We start from the raw sequence: 20,357 nt of genomic DNA on the forward strand, positions 1-20,357 counted from the left end.
TTTAACTGTTATATCTGTTTGTGTGGAAGCAAGACACGTTTCCCCCACAACCCCCACCGTAAATGTTTCCCTTACAGCCACTCCCCAGTGCTCAGCTCTGATCAGTGAGGTTCAGACCTGGTGCACAAAATTTATGACATGGTACTCCATGTCATACGCAATCGAATCACTACTGGTGATTGCGATCCTCATTATACTGGTACAGACCCTCAGGTTGAGGAAGTGGAAGAGGAGAGCCTCCCGTTCCTGCCCCTCCGTCTATGGAGTTCGATCTCCTATTTTCCGATTTCATCAATCCCCTTTGCCCCATGATGAATAAAGCACTGTGTAATGAATAAAAATTCGACCCTGTATTATATTGTCCTATACTCGACTGCCGAGTTGGGAAGTGTGATGTTGTGGTGTGAATGGTTAAGGTTTTAGAGTGTGAGGAAATGTTTAAGTTAAGTTAAGGATAATTGTGATAGGTAGAGGTTCCCAGTTTGTGGTAATGCATGTCCCCTTTGACATAGGGCCAAGTAGAGATGTAAGGTAAAAAATTTTCTTCCCATAGTTTAAGATAGAGTAGCCCAGGAACTGGCAAGAGGTCAGGGAACACAAAGAAGGCAACCCAGATGCACTCAAGGCAACGTACATAGGTGATCCTTCACAGTATTTGGATTGTGAGGATCACAAGGAGGGAATGTAGCCACCTAAAATGGACGCTGAGCTACAAAGTAAGCCAAGCGCTAAGACTGCAGGGAAAAAGGCAGTTTAGCCAAAACAGCAGTCTGCAAAGAGAGCATTTTGCATTCTGCAAGTAGCAGAAACCAGTTTGGGCTCAGGTGAGAAGACCTTAGTTAGGTGCAAATGGCAAAACGCTTTGCATGCTAATGAGGCAATCAGACCTGAACACCCACACAATAGAAACATTTGATTCTGAATGGACACATTTGAACCAAGGCCCAGACATCGAGGCACCAGAAACCTCCAAACAAAAGGGCATAAGAAACGCCCCCCCCATCACGGAGACCCCCTCGCATTGGGGAATTCAAACAGTATCGATGAGGAATTGACCCAATAGATAACCAAAGGTTAAAGCCCGCCCAAGAAGAGGGAAGGACATTGGGATCCCTATAAAAGACAGGGACCTCGTGTTGTCAGGTCTGTTGTTCCGTGCTCCGGCCCTGACCAAGACCTTGAAGCTGTATCCTGACTCCAGCCGTTGAGCACCAGCCGCCGAACCGTAAGTGCCAGTACGACGCTCGCTACGCGAACTAAGCCCGCTAAACCCCCCAGTGACCAGAACGCTTGCTGAAGGTTGCAGCCCAAGACCGGGACGAAGGCCTCGCTCCCTGACCTTGCCTGTTCCTGTTAGATAAGTATTCTGATTACTTAAGTTTAGTTATAGCTTAGTCTCTTAGTGTGTGCATGAGTATTTATTATAATTGTATAATAAATATTGATCGTTTGAACCTTACTAATCGGTGTATCGTCTTTATTACTTTGAACTTGACCTTGGAATACTCGTGACGGTGTCTATACGGCACCTGGCGACTCCTGAGCTGAATAAATACATAGAACAGAGCCTAGTGGTGTTAAGCACTTGGAAGTTAATACACCCCAATAAACGCGTTTTACACTCATAGCAAAACGTGCAACAGGGCCCACATTCAGTGCGACATAAACTCTGACCTATCAGATGCCCTTGACTCGAAAACTGTTAATAAGTTAGTAGACTTGGTAAGAAACCATTATGATCTGAAGCTCTTAGTTAGATTCCAGAGATACACAAGGGAAACCTGTCACCAAACTTGGGGCCAGATTCCGAAAATTGTCAGAACATTGTGAACTTGGACCATCCCTGAATGAAATGTTGCGAGATAGATTGGTGTACGGAATAAGCAACTCAAAAGAGATGATTTGCAGAACTCAACATGGATTTTACAAAAAGCTGTGGGAATCGCTCTATTGTTGTAAAATGCAGAAAAAGGGTCTCTGGAGGTACAAGGGGTGGCAGACGGCAATGTCCCCCGGTTAGGGGGAGAGGCCTCGTGTAATATTGACCATTCCTCAATAATGGCTGCTTGTGTAAGTAAGATATATCGGAGCTTCACTCACATCACCCAGCCGTCAAGGAAATGCAATGACGAGGGCAGCATGGTGGCGCAGTGGTTAGCACTGCTGCCTCACAGCGCCGAGGACACGGGTTCGAATCCCGGCTCTGGGTCACTGTCCGTGTGGAGTTTAAACATTCTCCCCATGTCTGCGTAGGTTTCGCCCCCACAACCCATAAGATGTGCAGGCTAGGTGGATTGGCCACGCTAAACTGCCCCTTAATTGGAAAAAATGGATTGGGTACTTTAAATAAAATAAAAAAAGGAAATGCGATGACGGACCCAAGGATGCTCGGAAACATGCTCCAGAAGGATGATGATGTCAGACAATGGACTATTGCAAGCACTGCCAACGGGTACAGACAAAACAAAGTTAGAGGAATAGGCAGGATGCATGCTGTTCAGGGCAGAAGACTGTAGGTATACTCGCTACAAAAACAAGGACAATGAAACTGAACCACATCATTACGACCAAGGTCGCCCCAATAATGGCGGAACTTCTGGTAACCAGCCATCCATTGAAAATGGAGGTGGACACGAGGAGCTATGGTCTCCGATATTGGGAAGCAGACATATTATCACCTCGAAACTGGTATTCAGCTCTTGAGCCTAGATGACAAGGCCAAACTAGCCACCTACACAGGGGAACCATTACGGACAAAGGACATCAGAAGGACTCCAGTGACTTACAGGGAGAAATCAGCCCGACTCCCACCCATTGTACGGGGACAAGGACCAAGTCTAATGTGGAACGATTGGCTCCAGTGGATCAGGCTGAGCTGGTTAGAGGTCTTCAGGCTATCCGTGGGAGGACTGTGTGAAGTCAGCAGCAAATGTATGGCACTTAGGGCGAAGGAGACCAAAGGATATGGGGGAAAGCGGGATTAGGCTATTGAATTGGATGATCGCCTTGATCATAATGAATGGTGGAGCAGGCTCAAACGGCTGAATGGCCTCCTTCTGCTCCTATTTTCTATGTCTATGTAATACCCTGAAGTTTTCCAGGAAGGATTTGGGAAAATAAGAGATAGATACCCCATACCTCAAACTGAAGACCTGTATGCGAAGTTAGCGGGTGGCCACATGTTCACTAGGCTGGATATGAGCCACACGTATCTTCAATTTGAATTAGACTTCCCGGAAGACTGTTGCAATCAATATGTACAAGGGCCTATATGAGTACACTCGGTTGCCCTTCGGGGTCACATCAGCGTACGCCATATTCCAATGGGTGATGGAGAACATACTTACGTCTTAGCCAAAGTGGTCACGGGAACTTCACTGCGAGAGCACCTGGTGAACCCAGAAGAGGTTTTTCGGATTCTTGAGAGCTGGGTACACTTGAAGAAGGAAAATGTGGTTTTCAAGCAAATTATGTGATGTACTTGAGCTATGGGGTGGGTGATAATCCGGTTGAGGACAGATGGTCTTCAAGGAAATGCCAACTCCAATAAACACCAAGGAGTTAAAATCCTTCCAGAGATTAGTCAATTATTTCGGGAGCTTTATCCCAAATTTGGTCTCCTTACTGCACACTCTACTAGGGAAGCACCAATGATGGTCTGAGAGGCACCACAGGTGGAGGCCTTCAATAAAGTTAAACAAGAACTACTGTCATACAACTGATTGGCCCATTTTGACCCGAAGAAGGAACTTGTTTTGACGTGTGATATGAATCATAGAATTTACAGTGCAGGAGGCCATTTGGCCCATCAGGTCTGCACAGGCCCTTGGAAAGAGCACCCTACCCAAGCCCACACCCCCACCCCATCCACGTAACCAAGCAACGCCACCCAACCTTCGGGCAGCACGGTAGCACAGTGGTTAGCACAATTGCTTCACAGCTCCAGGGTCCCAGGTTCGATTCCCGGCTGGGTCACTGTCTGTGCGGAGTCTGCACATCCTCCCCGTGTGTGCGTGGGTTTCCTCCGGGTGCTCCGGTTTCCCCCCACAGTCCAAAGGTGTGCAGGTTAGGTGGATTGGCCATGGTAAATTGCCCTTAGTGTCCAAAATTAGTGTTGGGTGAGGTTACTGGGTTATGGGGATAGGGTGGATGTGTTGACCTTGTGTAGGGTGCTCTTTCCAGGAGCCGGTGCAGACTCGATGAGCCGAATGGCCTCCTTCTGCACTGTAAATTCTATGAAATCTTTGGACACTAAAGGCAATTAAATTAAATTAATTAATTAAAATTAAATTAAATTAATCATGGTCAATTCACCTAACCTGGGTGGGGTTACCGGGATGGGGCGGGGGAGTGGGCCTGGGTACGATGCTCTTTCAGAGGGTTGGCAGCATGATAGCACAGTGGGTAGCACTGTTGCTTCACAGCTCGAGTGTCCCAGGTTCGATTCCCGGCTTGGGTCACTGTCTGGGTGGAGTCTGCATGTTCTCCCCGTGTCTGCGTGGGTTTCCTCCGTGTGCCCTGGAGCTGTGAAGCAACTGTGCTAACCACTGAGCTACCTTGCTGCCGCACATTTATTGAGATACTGCAGAACTGTTGCAGTAGTTAGGATAGAAATAGGGATGTTCTTACAATCTTAGGCTTCTACTCCCTGCAATGTCAGGCAATTTTATCGAAATCTTCTACAAGAGAACAAATTGGGTAGATACACAGAACCTATTCAGGGGACTTGAAAATCGAGCGCATAGCATCATAAAAGCTGGAGTCTACTCTTTTAGCTACGACCTTGGGCTGCATGTCCACAGATCTCTGAATGTGGAAGCGCAGGTAATTTATCATGGCTAATCCACCTAACCTGCACATCTTTGGACTGTGGGAGGAAACCAGAGCACCCGGAGGAAACCCACGCAGACACGGGGAGAACGTGCAGACTCCGCACAGACGGTGACCCAGTAGGGAATTGAACTTGGGACCCTGGCGCTGTGAATCCACAGTGCTAACCACTGTGCTACTGGTATGGTGTCGGGAGACTGGTCCTAGCGAGATTACTACACTGGCCTTTTGGTGATATATGCACTAGGACATCCAGATCCCTCTACACCTCACAGCTCTGCAATCTCTCACCATTTAGATAATAAGCTTCATTTTTACTCTTCCTGCCAACATGGACAATTTCACATTTGCCCACATTATACACCATTTCCCACACTTTTACCCGTTCACTCAACCTATCTATTTCCCTTTGTATCCTTCTTACGTCCTCTTCATAGTTTACTTTCCTAAATATATCTGCATTGTCAGCAAATTTAACATCCATACCATCAGTCCCTTCATCCAAGTCACTTATACCAATTGCAAATAGTTGAGGCCCCGGCACTGGTCCCTGTGCACACCACTCATCACATCCTGAAAAAGATTCACTTATATAAAAACAAATTACTGCGGATGCAGGAATCTGAAAGAAAAACAGAAAATGCTGGACAATCTCAGCAGGTCTGAAAGCATCTGTGCAGAGGGAAGGGAGCTACTGTTTAGAATCAGGACGGCACTTTGTCAAAGCAGCTTGGTGACACAGTGGTCAGCACTGCTGGCTCACAGCTCCAGGGTCCCAGGTTCAATCCCGGCCTTGGTGACTATCTGTGCGGAGTCTGGACGTTCTCCTCGTGTCTGCGTCGGGGTTTCCTCCGGGTGCTCCGGTTTCCTCCCACAGTCCAAAGATGTGCAGGTTAGGTGGATTGGCCATGATAAATTGCCTCTTAGTGTCCAAAAGTTTGGGTGGGGTTACTAGGTTATGGGGATGGGGTAGAGTCGTGGTTTGAAGTAGGGTGCTCTTTCCAAGGGGCGGTGCAGACTCGATGGGCCGAATGGCCTGGGAAGGGTTGATGACAGCGGACACCCAAGGGCGGGCCGGCCCAGAAGGGGTTATGGTTGATCGGCAGGAGCGGGGTGCCCCCAACCAGGCTGATCATATGGAACGTGTGAGGGTTGAATGGTCTGGTCAAGAGGGCCCATGTGTTGGCACATTTGAAGGTGGACGTGGCTCTGCTACAGGAGACACATCTGAAGGTGATGGATCAGACTAAGCTGAGGAAAGGGTGGGTAGGAAAGGTATTTCATTCGGGCTCAGATTGATAAAATGAGGGGGGGGTGGTGATTCTGATCAACAAGCGAGTGGCATTCGAAGTTGGGAGCATAGTGGCGGACTCTGGGGGAGGCAGGTGAGTGGGAAACTGGAGGGGATGCCAATGGTGAATATTCATGCTCCGAACTGGGATGATGTAGTTTATGAGGCGGTGCTGGGGAAAATCCCCAATCTGGACTCGCTGATTATGGGGGTGGATTTTGATACGGTTCTGGATCCAAGGCTGGGTTGGTCGAGCTCGAGGTCAGGGAGGGAGCTTTGGGGGTTTATGGAGCCCATGGTGGCCGGGGGGGGGGGGGGGGTTCGATCCGTGGCGATCTGGGAGGCCGAGGATATTTTGTTCTTTTCCCATGTGCACAAGGTGTCGTCCCGAATTGCCTATTTTATTTTGGACAGGGACACTGCTGGCGGGGGTAGTGGCTATTGAGTACTCGGCGAATGTGGTGGCTGATCGTGCTCCGCATTGGGTGGATATGCAGATGAGTAACGGGGGGAGGGAGGGCAGTAGCGCCCGCAATGGATGCTAGATGTGGGGCTGTTGGCAGAGTAAGAGGTGTGTGAGCAGGTGAGGCCATTCGGAGGTATGTGGAGATAAATGATACGGGGGAGGTCTTGGCAGCTAAGGTATGGGAGGCATTGAAGGCAATGGTGAGAGGGGAGTTCATTTTGATATGGGCACATAGGCAGAAGGCGGAGCATTGTAACCCGAAGAACAAAACGTTTGAAAGGTACGTGATGAAAAAGCGAACGCAGCAGGCAGGTGGCTCACCTGATGAAGGAGCTGCACTCCGAAAGCTAGTGATTCCAAACAAACCTGCTGGACTTTAACCTGGTTACTGTGTCCACTCCAGTCCAACCCCGGAATCTCCACATCATCTCTTTTAACCAATTCCAGTTCTTCACATGCTGCAACATCTCACAGTGGCTCACGATCTTTAGCTACTATGGAGAATGTGAACTTTATATTTTACTTGGATATCGCGTTCAGACATGCCTAATGTGTCAATTTTCTGACCATTATAGTCCTTCAAGAAGACTGGCTTGCTTAATATTCTGGGTTTTATTTTCATAGCTTCAATTTCACTGATGCTGATGAGGTTAGCTCTCGCTCCGGTGTCTAGTTTAACATTGATGAGTGATTTATTTATTAACAAAGAAATTGTCCTTTTGTTACTGTTGAAATATCATTTTTATAATTTTTTGTTTCTATAGGTGACATTTTACTCTGTTTGGCTTCGTTGGCCCTGTCTTCATTCAAGGCTACATCGATGAAAAATGTGCCCTCTAAGTTAATACCATCAATAGTATTGACGGATTTTTCTAGATTATCTTTCTTGTTTGTGAAACTTTATTTGGCAAAATGGTTTTTATCTCTGTGCACATTTTTCCAAATGCTGGACATTGTCTCTGTAGGTGCCTGTTTCCAGATCTTTTACACATAATGGCTGCTTCAGGCAAGTGTTTAAAATGGCCACCGCTGGTGAGACCACGTTTTATTTTCGAGTGCGTCACAACAGCAATGGCGTCAGTATCGCTCCCAATTTTCACGCCAAAACTCTGTCCATTCAATGTGTTTATGTGCTGCCCATCTAGCTCACTGGCATGGCAAATCTAACTGAAGCTCATTCTCCAATAAGAGACGTTCACGCACCTTATCATGATTAACTCCAAAGACAATCTGATCTCAAATCTTCGAGGATTTTAACATCGCGAAGTTACAGGTTTGTGCTTTCAACTTGAGGTCGGTAAGAAAGGTACGATAGGACTCGCCCGTCTTCTACGTGTGCGCTCTAAATATGTACCGCTCAAAAGTCTCCTTCTTTTTCGGAGTACAATGCTCACCAAACTTCTTAATGACGGCATCAAAACTTTTACCGTCTTCCTCACGTTCAAAAATAAATGTGTTGTAAATCTCTATCGCCGGGGGGGGGGGGGGGGGGGGGGGGGGGGGGCCTGCTAGTTAGCAATAACGCTATTTTTCATTCATCTGGCTGTGTTTGTAGTCCGAAGTCTGCAACATACAGCGTGAACTGTTGCTTAAATGCACGCCAATTGCCATCTACATTACCAGTTACTCAAAGCTACAGAGGTGTTTTTAAACATTCCATCCTCTTCTTTTACCAGTCCAGCATTCTCATTTCTTTCAACGTTTGTTTGTTTTTCAGTAGCACCGTTTTACGAATTTGAAGACTGTGTCTTTCATATGTTCACACTTCTGATCTTCAGTTTTAGACTACCACTTCTGGTACCATGTTATGTTCTAGTACTGTGACAATATTTGAGTCAGCTTACCAAAGAACATCCAGTTCTAGACTAGTCGAATTTATTATTGCATAGCAAACTGTGGGTTAGAAATTAATACTAACAAACCGGGACAATCACAAAGGACAGCACGGTGGTGCAGTGGTTAGCACTGCTGCCTCACAGCGCCGATGACCCCGCTTTGATCCGGCCCTGGGTCACTGTCCGTGTGGAGTTTGCACATTCTCCCCGTGTCTGCGTGGGTCTCACCCCGCACAACCCAAAGATGTGCAGGGTACGTGGATTGGCCACACTAAATTGCCCCTTAATTGGAAAAAATGAATTGAACACTCTAACACTGGAACAATCACAAACACAATTAACAACGACGACTTCACCTAGACTCCCCCTAGGTTACAGTGTCACATGGTATAACCTGCCTGCCACCTAGTGGTCAGAGGTCAAACATGTACAATTGCTTCTGTGTATCGTTACAATGTGGGGGGGGGGGGGGGGTGGTACAGGCACAGGGTAAGGTGCCAGCCATTTTAGGCACAATTATTTTCCCCAGAAATCTTTTTTATTGCGTTTTCATATTTTGTATCCACCAAATTATATATTATGCATGATCAGAAAAAGTGCAAAAACCAACATGTATATTTCATAACAGCAACTGTGGGCGTGACCCCCCCTCCCCCTGAATCGGCATACATATTTTATATTCCTCAATATGGCCGTGACACATTTTACAGGCAATTATAGTTTGGTTTGGGCCTTAACTTGTCATCGGACTTTGCGCCTTTGTCCCTCCTGCTCGTATCTCACGTTCCTTTTTGTTTGCCTTCACCACTCCACCATCTCTGGTGCTGCCGACCGCCTGCCAATCAGGGTTTCCGATGGGTGATCAGGGAGGCCAAGGCTCGGGCGTTGGACCCCCCTCCCCATGAAGAACTCTGGCTGATCGGATACCCCAAAGACCGCCACTTTTGGGACATGGCTCCAGCCTCACTCCCACAACCCTGGCCACTGCCTCAAAGGGCTTCCAATGCCCAAAAGCCTGGGGAAAGCCCAGAACATGTGGATGTGGTTGGCTGGGCCTTCCTGGCACCATTTCAGGATTGAATGCAGTGTCGGCCAAATGGTCATGGCGATCAGTAGCTGAAGGGGGCAGCAGTTATCCGTTTTGGGGGTCCCGGGTAAAACATGCAGTGAGAGGTCAGGAAGGTCTGAATATCACTTGACAATCTTGTAGCTTATCTGCTCCCTCCCTGTACTTTTCCAGCTGGTCATTCCCCCGTTCACCCTCCCCCACCTTCTCCTGGTCTCAGTGCAAAATGACCGCCCCCCTATCCTGAGGCTGCAACATTCTTGCCCACCAGCCCCCCCCCTCCCCGGGAACTACTTGAATCATAGAACCTCTACATTGCAGAAGGAGACCATTTGGCCTATCAAGCCTGCACCGACCCTCGACAAGAGCATTTCCCAGGTCCACTCCCCTGCCCAATCCCTATAACCTAACCTGCACATCCATGCACACTAAGGGGCAATTTATCATGGCCAATTTATCTTTGGACTGTGGGAGGGAACTGGAGCACCCGGAGGAAACCCACGCAGACACGGGGAGCAAGTGCAAACTCCACACAGTGAATAGAGACTGGAATTGAACCCTGGGTCCCTGGAGCTTTGAGGCAGCAGTGCTAACCATTGTGCTGCTGTTGCTTTCGACTCTATCATAGAATTTACAGTGGAGAAGGAGGCCATTCGGCCCATCGACCCTGCACCAGCTCTTGGAAAGAGCAGCCTACCCAAGGTCAACACCTCCACCCCATCCCCATAACCCAGTAACCCCACCCAACACTAAGGGCAATTTATCATGGCCAATCTACCTAACCTGCACATCTTTGGACTGTGGGAGGAAACCGGAGCACCCGGAGGAAACCCACGCACACACAGGGAGGATGTGCAGACTCTGCACAGACAGTGACCCAAGCTGGAATCGAACCTGGGACCCTGGAGCTGTGAAGCAATTGCGCTATCCACAATGCTACTGTGCTGCCCCTGCACACAGTTCTGTGAGGGGTTGACAAAAGTTGACTTCATGACGTTCAGGGGCTGGGAAGGTGGGGTTGCATCTGACATTGTCGTGTGGGGGTGGGATAAAGAGTTGTCAATGTCCTAAGGCAAAGGGGTGGGGGTAAGGGAGGAGGTGGACGTAGATGTTCTATTGTACATAGATCCCTGAAAGTTGCCACCCAGGTTGATAGGGTTGTGAAGAAGGCCTATGGTGTGTTGGCCTTTATTGGTAGAGGGATTGAGTTCCGGAGCCATGAGGTCATGTTGCAGTTGTACAAAACTCCAGTACGGCCGCATTTGGAGTATTGCGTACAGTTCTGGTCGCCTCATTATAGGAAGGACGTGGAAGCTTTGGAACGGGTGCAGAGGAGATTTACCAGGATGTTGCCTGGTATGGAGGGAAAATCTTATGAGGAAAGGCTGATGGACTTGAGGTTGTTTTCGTTAGAGAGAAGAAGGTTAAGAGGTGACTTAATAGAGGCATACAAAATGATCAGAGGGTTAGATAGGGTGGACAGCGAGAGCCTTCTCCCGCGGATGGGGGTGGCTAGCATGAGGGGACATAGCCTTAAATTGAGGGGTAATAGATATAGGACAGAGGTCAGAGGTGGGTTTCTTACGCAAAGAGTGGTGAGGCCGTGGAATGCCCTACCTGCAACAGTAGTGAACACGCCAACATTGAGGGCATTTAAAAGTTTATTGGATAAGCATATGGATGATAAGGGCATTGTGTAGGTTAGATGGCCTTTAGTTTTTTTTTCCATGTCGGTGCAACATTGAGGGCCGAAGGGCCTGTACTGCACTGTATCGTTCTATGTGGCTCATCATGGGTAGCACAGGTCCTTTGATTCATCAGGGGTCACGGGGTAGATGGGGGGGGGGGGGGGGAGTTGGTGGTTAAGGTGGCTTTCTGCCTAGGGAAGGTGCCTAGGGAATCTCAGTGCGAGAGGGCGGAGGTTTCGGGGTTGGTGGGTAGAAAGAGGAGAAAGGCTCCCTTTAAAACCATTTTTGGTCTGTGGACTGAAAAAGGGAGGGGACCGATGGAAACAGCCCAGCACCTCACATTCTCATCTGTGAATGGAAACATCAAAGCACCTTTACAATTTTACCCCTATTGTGAAAAAAATAACAATGTCCATTCTCAAAAAATGCTCAGCCCGCTTTAAATGCCAGCTGTTGGTTTGGTTGTTGTAGGGCGGAGGCAGGGCCAAGGGGTGGGTAGTTACGTCATGACGTCCATCGCCGTCATGCGGTCCGAGAAGGCAATGAGGCGTTGACGTCATCACGTGCCTGGTCTGAGAGGGCGGCGTCTGACGTCACCGCGTTCGGGTAGGCCGGTCGGAGCCGCGGCCGCGCAGCCTCCAAGATGGCGCCTCCCGTAGGCGGCGGTTTGTGGAAATAAGAAAAGGCGCCGTCGGAGACAAACAGGGAAATATCAACAATTGCAACTCCCTTCTCTCATTTCCATGTCGGCACTTGCGGATTCCGGGCCATGGGGAACCGGGCGGCAGCCGAGAGGCGGCAGCTTCACAATCCCGGCAGCTTCGAGAGGCTTCACCGGCGGTGCAAAGGTCGAGAGGGGCGGGGCCTGCGGGGAGGGGCGGGGCCCGCGGGGCGGGGTCTGCGGGGAGGGGAGGGGTCTGCGGGGAGGGGCGGGGTCTGAGGGGAGGGGCGGGGCGGGGCGGGGAGGGGTCTGCGGGGAGGGATCTGAGGGGAGGGGCGGGGCCCACGGGGAGGGGTGGGGCTAGTAGAGGGGTGGGATTTGGTGGACCAGGCAGGGGTGGGGCTAGTAAAGCACGGGGAAGGGGCGGGGTTTGGCTGGGTGGGTCGGGAAGGGCGGGGCTTGGCTGGGTGTGTCGGGAGGGGTGGGGTTTGGGAGGGGCAGGGTTTGGGTGGGTCGAGAGGGGCGGGGTTTGGCTGTGAGGGGTGGGGTTTGGTTGGGTGGGTCGGGAGGGGTGGGGTTTGGCTGGGTGGGTCGGGAGGGGCGGGGGTTGGCTGGGTGGGTCGGGAGGGGTGGGGTTTGGCTGGGTGGGTCGGGAGGGGTGGGGTTTGGCTGGGTGGGTCGGGAGGGGTGGGGTTTGGCTGGGTGGGTCGGGAGGGGTGGGGTTTGGCTGGGTGGGTCGGGAGGGGCGGGGGTTGGGTGGGTCGGGAGGGGCGGGGGTTGGGTGGGTCGGGAGGGGCGGGGTTTGGGTGGGTCGGGAGGGGCGGGGTTTGGCTGGGTGGGTCGGGAGGGGTGGGGTTTGGTTGGGTGGGTCGGGAGGGGCGGGTTTTGGGTGGGTCGGGAGAGGTGGGGTTTGGGTGTGTCGGGAGGGGTAGGGTTTGCTGGGTGGGTCAGGAGACGCAGGGTTTGGGTGTGTCAGGAGGGGCAGGGTTTGCTGGGTGGGTCAGGAGATGCAGGGTTTGGGTGTGTCAGGAGGGGCGGAGTTTGGGTGGGTTGGGAGGGGTGGGGTTTGGCTGGGTGGGTCGGGAGAGGTGGGGTTTTGGTGTGTTGGGAGGAGCGGGGTTTGGCTGGGTGGGAGGGGCGGGGTATGGGTGGGTTGGTCGGGAGGGGTGGGGTTTGGGTGTGTCGGGTGGGGCAAGGTTTGGCTGGGGGGGGTTTGGGTGGGTCGGGTTTGGCTGGGGGGGTTTGGGGGGGTCGGGAGGGGCAAGGTTTGGCTGGGGGGGTTTGGGTGGGTCGGGTTTGGCTGGGGGGGTTTGGGGGGTCGGGAGGGGCGGGTTTGGCTAGGTTGGGAGGGGCGGGGCTTGGCTGGGTGTGTCGGGAGGGGTGGGGTTTGGGAGGGGCAGGGTTTGGCTGGGGGGTCGGGAGGGGCCGGTTTGGCTAGGTTGGGAGGGGTGGGGCTTGGCTGGGTGTGTCGGGAGGGGTGGGGTTTGGCGGGGCGGAGTTTGGCTGGGTGGGTTGTGAGGGGCGGGGTTTGGCTGGGTGGGTCAGGAGACGCAGGGTTTGGGTGTGTCAGGGGCGGGGTTTGGGTGGGCTGGAAGGGGCGGGGTTTGGATGTCGGGAGAGGCGGGGTTTGGCTGGGGGGGGTTTGGGTGGGTCGGGAGGGGCGCATCCAGCTGCTGCCTCACAGCAGGATTAATATAGATTCCCTACAGTGCAGAAGGAAGCCATTCGGCCCATTGAGTCTGCATCCACACTCTGAAAAAGCACCCCAACCAGGCTCGCTCCCCCATCCCCACAAGCCCCTACTCCCACCTAGCCTGCACACCTTTTAGACTGTGGGAGGAAACCGGAGCACCCGGAGGAAACCCATGCAGACATGGGGAGAAAATGCAGACTCCACACAGACAGTGACCCAAGCTGGCAATTGAACCCAGATCCCTGGTGCTGTACTAACCACTGTGTCACCGTGCCACCCATAACCCCACCACCCTTGATTCCTTTACTGATTAAATAAGTAAGGGTCGGGGGGAGTTTGGGTCAGGGGTCGTTGGGTCGGGGGTGGGGGGGTTGGTTCAGGGGTTGGGGTGTTGGGTCGGGGTGGGGGGACATTGGGTCGGGGTGGGGGGAGTTTGGGTTGGGGGTGGGGGGTTGGGTCGGGGGTGGGGGGTTGGGTCGGGGGTGGGGGGGAGGGTGGGGGGTGGGGGGGAGGGTGGGGTAGGGGGAGGTTGGGTCGGGAGTGGAGGGGGAGTATGGGTCGGGAGTGGAGGGGGAGTAGGGGTCGGGAGTGGAGGGGGGGTATGGGTCGGGGGAGGGGGGGGGGGGAGTATGGGTCGGGGGTGGGGGGGAGTATGGGTCGGGGGAGGGGGGGTGGGGGGAGGTTGGGTCGGGGGTGGGGGGGGAGTTTGGGTCGGGGGTGGGGGGGGAGTAAGGGGGTGGGGGGGGAGTAAGGGGGTGGGGGGGAGTATGGGTCGGGAGGGAGGTTGGGGGTGGGGGAGGTTGTGTCGGGGGTGGGGGGGGGTGTGTCGGGGGTGGGGGAGGTTGGGTCGGGAGTGGGAGGGGGAGGTTGGGTCGGGAGTGGGGGGGGGAGGTTGGGTCGGGAGTGGGGGGGGGGGGGAGGTTAGGGCCAAACCATCAAGTCCCAGCAGCATCCTTTCGGCTCTCTTTCTAGTTTAATAATATCCTTTCCATAATAGGGTGACCAGAACTGTACACAGTATTCCATGTGTGGCCTTACTAATGTCTTGGACAACTTCAGCAAGATGTCCCAATTCCGATTTGATCGACCAAAATGCACCACCTCACATTTATCTAAATTAAACTCCATCTGCCATTCATCGGCCCACTTATCCAATTGATGAAGATCCCGTTGCAATCCGAGATAACCTTCTAACCTTGGAGTGATCTGCAAACTTACTAATGATGCCTCCTACATTCTCATACAATCATTGATATATACCGGGCAGCACGGTAGCATGGTGGTTAGCATAAATGCTTCACAGCTCCAGGGTCCCAGGTTCGGTTCCCGGCTGGGTCACTGTCTGTGTGGAGTCTGCACGTCCTCCCCGTGTGTGCGTGGGTTTCCCCCGGGTGCTCCGGTTTCCTCCCACAGTCCAAAGATGTGCGGGTTAGGTGGATTGGCCATGCTAAATTGCCCGTAGTGTCCTTAAAAGTAAGGTTAAGGGTGTGGGGGGTTGTTGGGTTACGGGTATAGGGTGGATACGTGGGTTTGAGTAGGGTGATCATTGCTCGGCACAACATCGAGGGCCGAAGGGCCTGTTCTGTGCTGTACTGTTCTATGTTCTATGTTCTATATACAGCAAATAGCAGTGACCCAGCACTGATCCCTGAGGCACACCGCTGGTCACAGGCCTCCAGTTTGAAAAACAACCCTCCACAACTTCGGTTGCCAAGCCAATTTTGTATCCAATTGGCTACCTCGCCTGGAAAACGTGAGATTTAACCTTTTGCAACAACCTACCATGCGGTACCTTGTCAAAGGCCTTGCTAAAGTCCATGCAGACAACGTCGACCGCACTGCCCTCATCTACCTTCTTGGTTACCCCTTCAAAAAACTCAAGCAGATTCGTGGCCTTGATTTTCCACTCACAAAGCCATGCTGACTGTCCCTAATCAGTCCTTGCCTGTCTAAATGCCTGCAGATCCTGTCTCTCAGAATACCTTCCAACAACTTACCCACCACAGACGTTCGGCTCACCGGTCTGTAGTTGCCAGGCTTTTCCATGTGGTCCTTCTTAAACAAGGGCACAACATTTACTACCCTCCAATCTTCAGGCACCTCTCCTGTGGCTGTCGTTGATTCAAATATCTCAGCTAGGGGCCGTTAATTTACTCCCCTAGCCTCCCGCAACGTCCTGGGATACATTTCATCAGGTCCCGGGGATTTACCTGTCTTGATGCGCGTTAATACCTCCAGCACCTCCTTCTCTGTAATATGTTCACTGCTCAAGACATCACTTTTTACTTCCCCAAGTTCCCTAACATCCATGCCTTTCTCGACAGTAAATACCGACGAGAAATATTAATTGAGAATCTTGCCCATCTCTTGTGGATCCGCACACAGATGACCTTGTAGATCCTTAAGAGGCCCTACTCTCTCCCTCTGTACTGTCCCCATCACATACTCCCAGGACGAGAGTCAGGGACGGTGGGGAGGTTGGGTCAGGGGTGGAAAGGAGGAGGTTGGGTCAGAGTGGGCAGGAGGATGGGTCAGGAGTTGGTGGGGATGTTCGGTCAAGGTGGGTAGGGAGTTGGGTTGGGGGGGAGGTGGGGGCGTGGGAAGGAGATCAAGTCGGCAGCGGGGAGGAGGTGGAGATGGGAATGAGATTGGGTCGGGGAGTGGGGATGGTTAGGTTTTGGGAAAGGGGGAAGAAGGCTTTTATCTACCCTGACATCAATGTGGAAATCTATTTTTCTGATCCAACAGATGTGTTTCCTCAGCAAATTGAAGGCGTCAAGCTCGTGATCAACAAAAACCTCAGCCAGCACTTTCAGGTCAGTGTTCACTGTCCCCATCAAACACTCCCAGGACAGGGACAGCACGGGATAAGATACAGAGTAAATCTCCCTCTACACTGTCCCCATCAAACACTCCCAGGACAGGGACAGCACGGGATAAGATACAGAGTAAAGCTCCCTCTACACTGTCCCCATCAAACACTCCCAGGACAGGTACAGCACGGGGTTAGATACAGAGTAAAGCTCCCACTACACTGTCCCCACCAAACACTCCCAGGACAGGGACAGCATGGGGTTAGATACAGAGTAAAGCTCCCTCTACACTGTCCTCATCAAACACTCCCAGGACAGGGACAGCACGGGATAAGATACAGCCTTCCCCCTGTGAGGGGCCGGTAGCATCACCCTAGTACAGAGGCCATCATGCCTGTTCTGCATCTTTTATGTCTGACCTGACAGGGTATTTTGACTTTTGCTTCCTCAGGCTGCTCACACTATCCACATGAGCTCCATGTCACCACACTACCACTTCAACGCAACATATTCAGGAACGCGACAGGCCGGCCCTGGAGAGGTATGTCTGCCGAGGGGCGCGGTGGGCTGATTGTCTGCTCTGGGGCAAACTCTCAGGTGGTCAGTGCCATGGAGTATTTTTCCATTGGAATTGTGTATAATGGGAGTGATTGGGAAGGGGTTTGGGTCCATTGGGATTGTGTACAGTGGAAGTGAATGGGAAGGGATTTGGATTCATTGGGATTGTGTACAGTGGGAGTGAATGGGAAGGGGTTTGGGTCCATTGGGATTGTGTACAGTGCGAGTGAATGGGAAGGGATTTGGGTCCATTGGGATTGTGTACAGTGGGAGTGAATGGGAAGGGGTTTGGGTCCATTGGGATTGTGTACAGTGGGAGTGAATGGGAAGGGGTTTGGGTCCATTGGGATTGGGTACAGTGGGAGAGAATGGGAAGGGGTTGGGTCCATTGGGATTGTGTACAGTGGGAGTGAATGGGAAGGGGTTTGGGTCCATTGGGATTGTGTAAGTGGGAGTGAATGGGAAGGGGTTTGGGTCCATTGGGATTGTGTACAGTAGGAGTTAATGGGAAGGTGTTTGGGTCCATTGGGTTTGTGTACAGTGGGAGTGAATGGGAAGGGGTTTGGGTCCATTGGGATTGTGTACAGTGGGAGTGAATGGGAAGGGGTTTGGGTCCATTGGGATGGTGTACAGTGCGAGTGATTGGAAAGGGGTTTGGGTCCATTGGGATTGTGTACAGTGGGAGTGAATGGGAAGGGGTTTGGGTCCATTGGGATTGTGTACAGTGGGAGTGAATGGGAAGGGGTTTGAGTCCATTGGGATTGTGTACAGTGGGAGTGAATGGGAAGGGGTTTGGATCCATTGGGATTGTGTACAGTGGGAGTGAATGGGAAGGGGTTTGAGTCCATTGGGATTGTGTACAGTGGGAGTGAATGGGAAGGGGTTTGAGTCCATTGGGATTGTGTACAGTGGGAGTGAATGGGAAGGGGTTTGGGTCCATTGGGATTGTGTACAGTGCGAGTGATTGGAAAGGGGTTTGGGTCCATTGGGTTTGTGTACAGTGCGAGTGAATGGGAAGGGGTTTGCTACTTTGAGAGCTTACTTTTCCTTTCCTCTTCCCATGCAGAATTTCCCCCTCCTGGTTGGTGAAATGGACAGTTCTGGAAACCTAAATGCCCAGTGCATCCTCCTGCTGGCTGAGAAGATTCGTGCCAAAGCAGCTTTTCAGGTCTGGTGCCCTCGCAGGGAAGTGTTGCTTTGGGCTTGCAGAGGGGCCTTCATGCCCTGTGCTTCCTTCTTGGGATAACTGTCCTATTAAATATGTCAGGAAAGGGATCACTCCACTCAGTCCAAATACAATCGTCGCTCCACTCAGTTCAAATACAATCGTCGCTCCACTCAGTTCAAATACAATCATCCGTCCACTCAACTGAAATACAATCGTCACTCCACTCAGTCCAAATACAATCGTCGCTCCACTCAGTCCAAATACAATCGTCGCTCCACTCAGTTCAAATACAATCGTCGCTCCACTCAGTTCAAATACAATCATCCGTCCACTCAACCGAAATACAATCGTCACTCCACTCAGTCCAAATACAATCGTCGCTCCACTCAATCCAAATACAATCGTCGCTCCACTCAGTCCAAATACAATCGTCACTCCACTCAATCCAAATACAATCATCGCTCCACTCAATCCAAATACAATCGTCGCTCCACTCAGTCCAAATACAATCGTCACTCCGCTCAGTCCAAATACAATCGTCACTCCACTCAATCCAAATACAATCGTCGCTCCACTCAGTCCAAATACAATCGTCGCTCCACTCAATCCAAATACAATTGTCGCTCCACTCAGTCCAAATACAATCGTCACTCCACTCAGTCCAAATACAATCGTCACTCCACTCATTCCAAATACAATCGTTGCTCCACTCAGTCCAAATACAATCGTCTCTCCACTCAGTCCAAATACAATCGTCGCTCCACTCAGTCCAAATACAATCGTCTCTCCACTCAGTCCAAATACAATCGTCACTCCACTCAATCCAAATACAATCGTTGCTCCACTCAGTCCAAATACAATCGTCTCTCCACTCAGTCCAAATACAATCGTCTCTCCACTCAGTCCAAATACAATCGTCACTCCACTCAGTCCAAATACAATCGTCACTCCACTCATTCCAAATACAATCGTTGCTCCACTCAGTCCAAATACAATCGTCTCTCCACTCAGTCCAAATACAATCGTCACTCCACTCAGTCCAAATACAATCGTCACTCCACTCATTCCAAATACAATCGTTGCTCCACTCAGTCCAAATACAATCGTCTCTCCACTCAGTCCAAATACAATCGTCGCTCCACTCAGTCCAAATACAATCGTCGCTCCACTCAGTCCAAATACAATCGTCGCTCCACTCGGTTCAAATACAATCGTCGCTCCACTCAGTCCAAATACAATCGTCGCTCCACTCGGTTCAAATACAATCGTCGCTCCACTCAATCCAAATACAATCGTCGCTCCACTCCATCCAAATACAATCGTCACCCAACTCAATCCAAATACAATCATCGCTCCACTCAATCCAAATACAATCATCGCTCCACTCAACCCAAATACAATCATCGTTCCACTCAATCCAAATACAATCGCCGCTCCACTCAATCCAAATACAATCGTCGTTCCACTAAATTCAAATAGAAATGTACCTTTGCTCAATGGAAATCTAAACATTCAGTCAGTTGTCGGATCACACAGCACATCGTGCCACTTCTGGCCCTTTGAAAGATCCCCTCCATGCTCTCTCCCCATCACCCTTTAAATGTTCCCCTTCATTTGTTCCCCGAATTCCATTTAAAAAACCATTATTATTGAAGGCATTTTCATATAGACAAACAGAATCAGACAAACAACTCAATGAACAACCAACACCCACTCCCTCCATGCTCCCCTGACACCAACCCCTCCTCAGATCCTGCCTTCCCCATTTTAACCCTTTACCCCACTCCACCACCCTCTTACTGACCTCTCCAACCTCCTTAAATAAATCAATAAGCAGCTTCCACTTAGGGGTGAACCCATCCACCGACCCCCTCACGGTGAACTTAACTTTCTCCAGCCTGAGGAATTCTGCCAGGTTGCTCATCCACACTCCCGCTTTCGGCAGCTCCGAGTCCCTCCACCTGAGCAGAATCTGTCTCCGGGCTATCAGAGAGGCAAAGGCCAAGATATCGGACTCTCTCACCCCCTGGACTCCCGGGTCTTCCGACACCCCGAATATCGCCACCTCTGGACTCGGAACCAACTTCACACCCAGGACGTCACATCCGAGAATCCCTGCCAGAAACTCCTCAACCTTTGACACGCCCAGAACATGTGGATGTGATTGACGGGCTCCCTGCACACCTCCCATACCTAACCTCTACCCCCTCAAAGAACCTCGTCATCCTCTCTACTGTCATATGCCCCCTATGTACCACTTTGAACTGGATGAGGCTTAACCTCGCACA

General features: G+C 51.2%; 1 protein-coding gene across 1 annotated transcript; it reads left to right on the forward strand.

Annotated features, from left to right (window-relative positions):
• Window positions 1-11,768: 11,768 nt before the first annotated feature.
• LOC119966853 (mitochondrial import receptor subunit TOM40B-like) lies at window positions 11,769-18,456 on the forward strand. Its single transcript, XM_038798818.1, has 4 exons — window positions 11,769-12,024; window positions 16,279-16,346; window positions 16,795-16,884; window positions 17,968-18,456. Exons 1-4 carry the CDS (start codon window positions 11,946-11,948, stop codon window positions 18,145-18,147), a joined length of 417 nt encoding a protein of 138 aa, XP_038654746.1. The 5' UTR covers window positions 11,769-11,945; the 3' UTR covers window positions 18,148-18,456.
• The last annotated feature ends 1,901 nt before the right edge of the window (window positions 18,457-20,357 follow it).

This window comes from Scyliorhinus canicula, chromosome 6, assembly GCF_902713615.1.
Source record: "Scyliorhinus canicula chromosome 6, sScyCan1.1, whole genome shotgun sequence".
Classification (NCBI taxonomy): domain Eukaryota; kingdom Metazoa; phylum Chordata; class Chondrichthyes; order Carcharhiniformes; family Scyliorhinidae; genus Scyliorhinus; species Scyliorhinus canicula.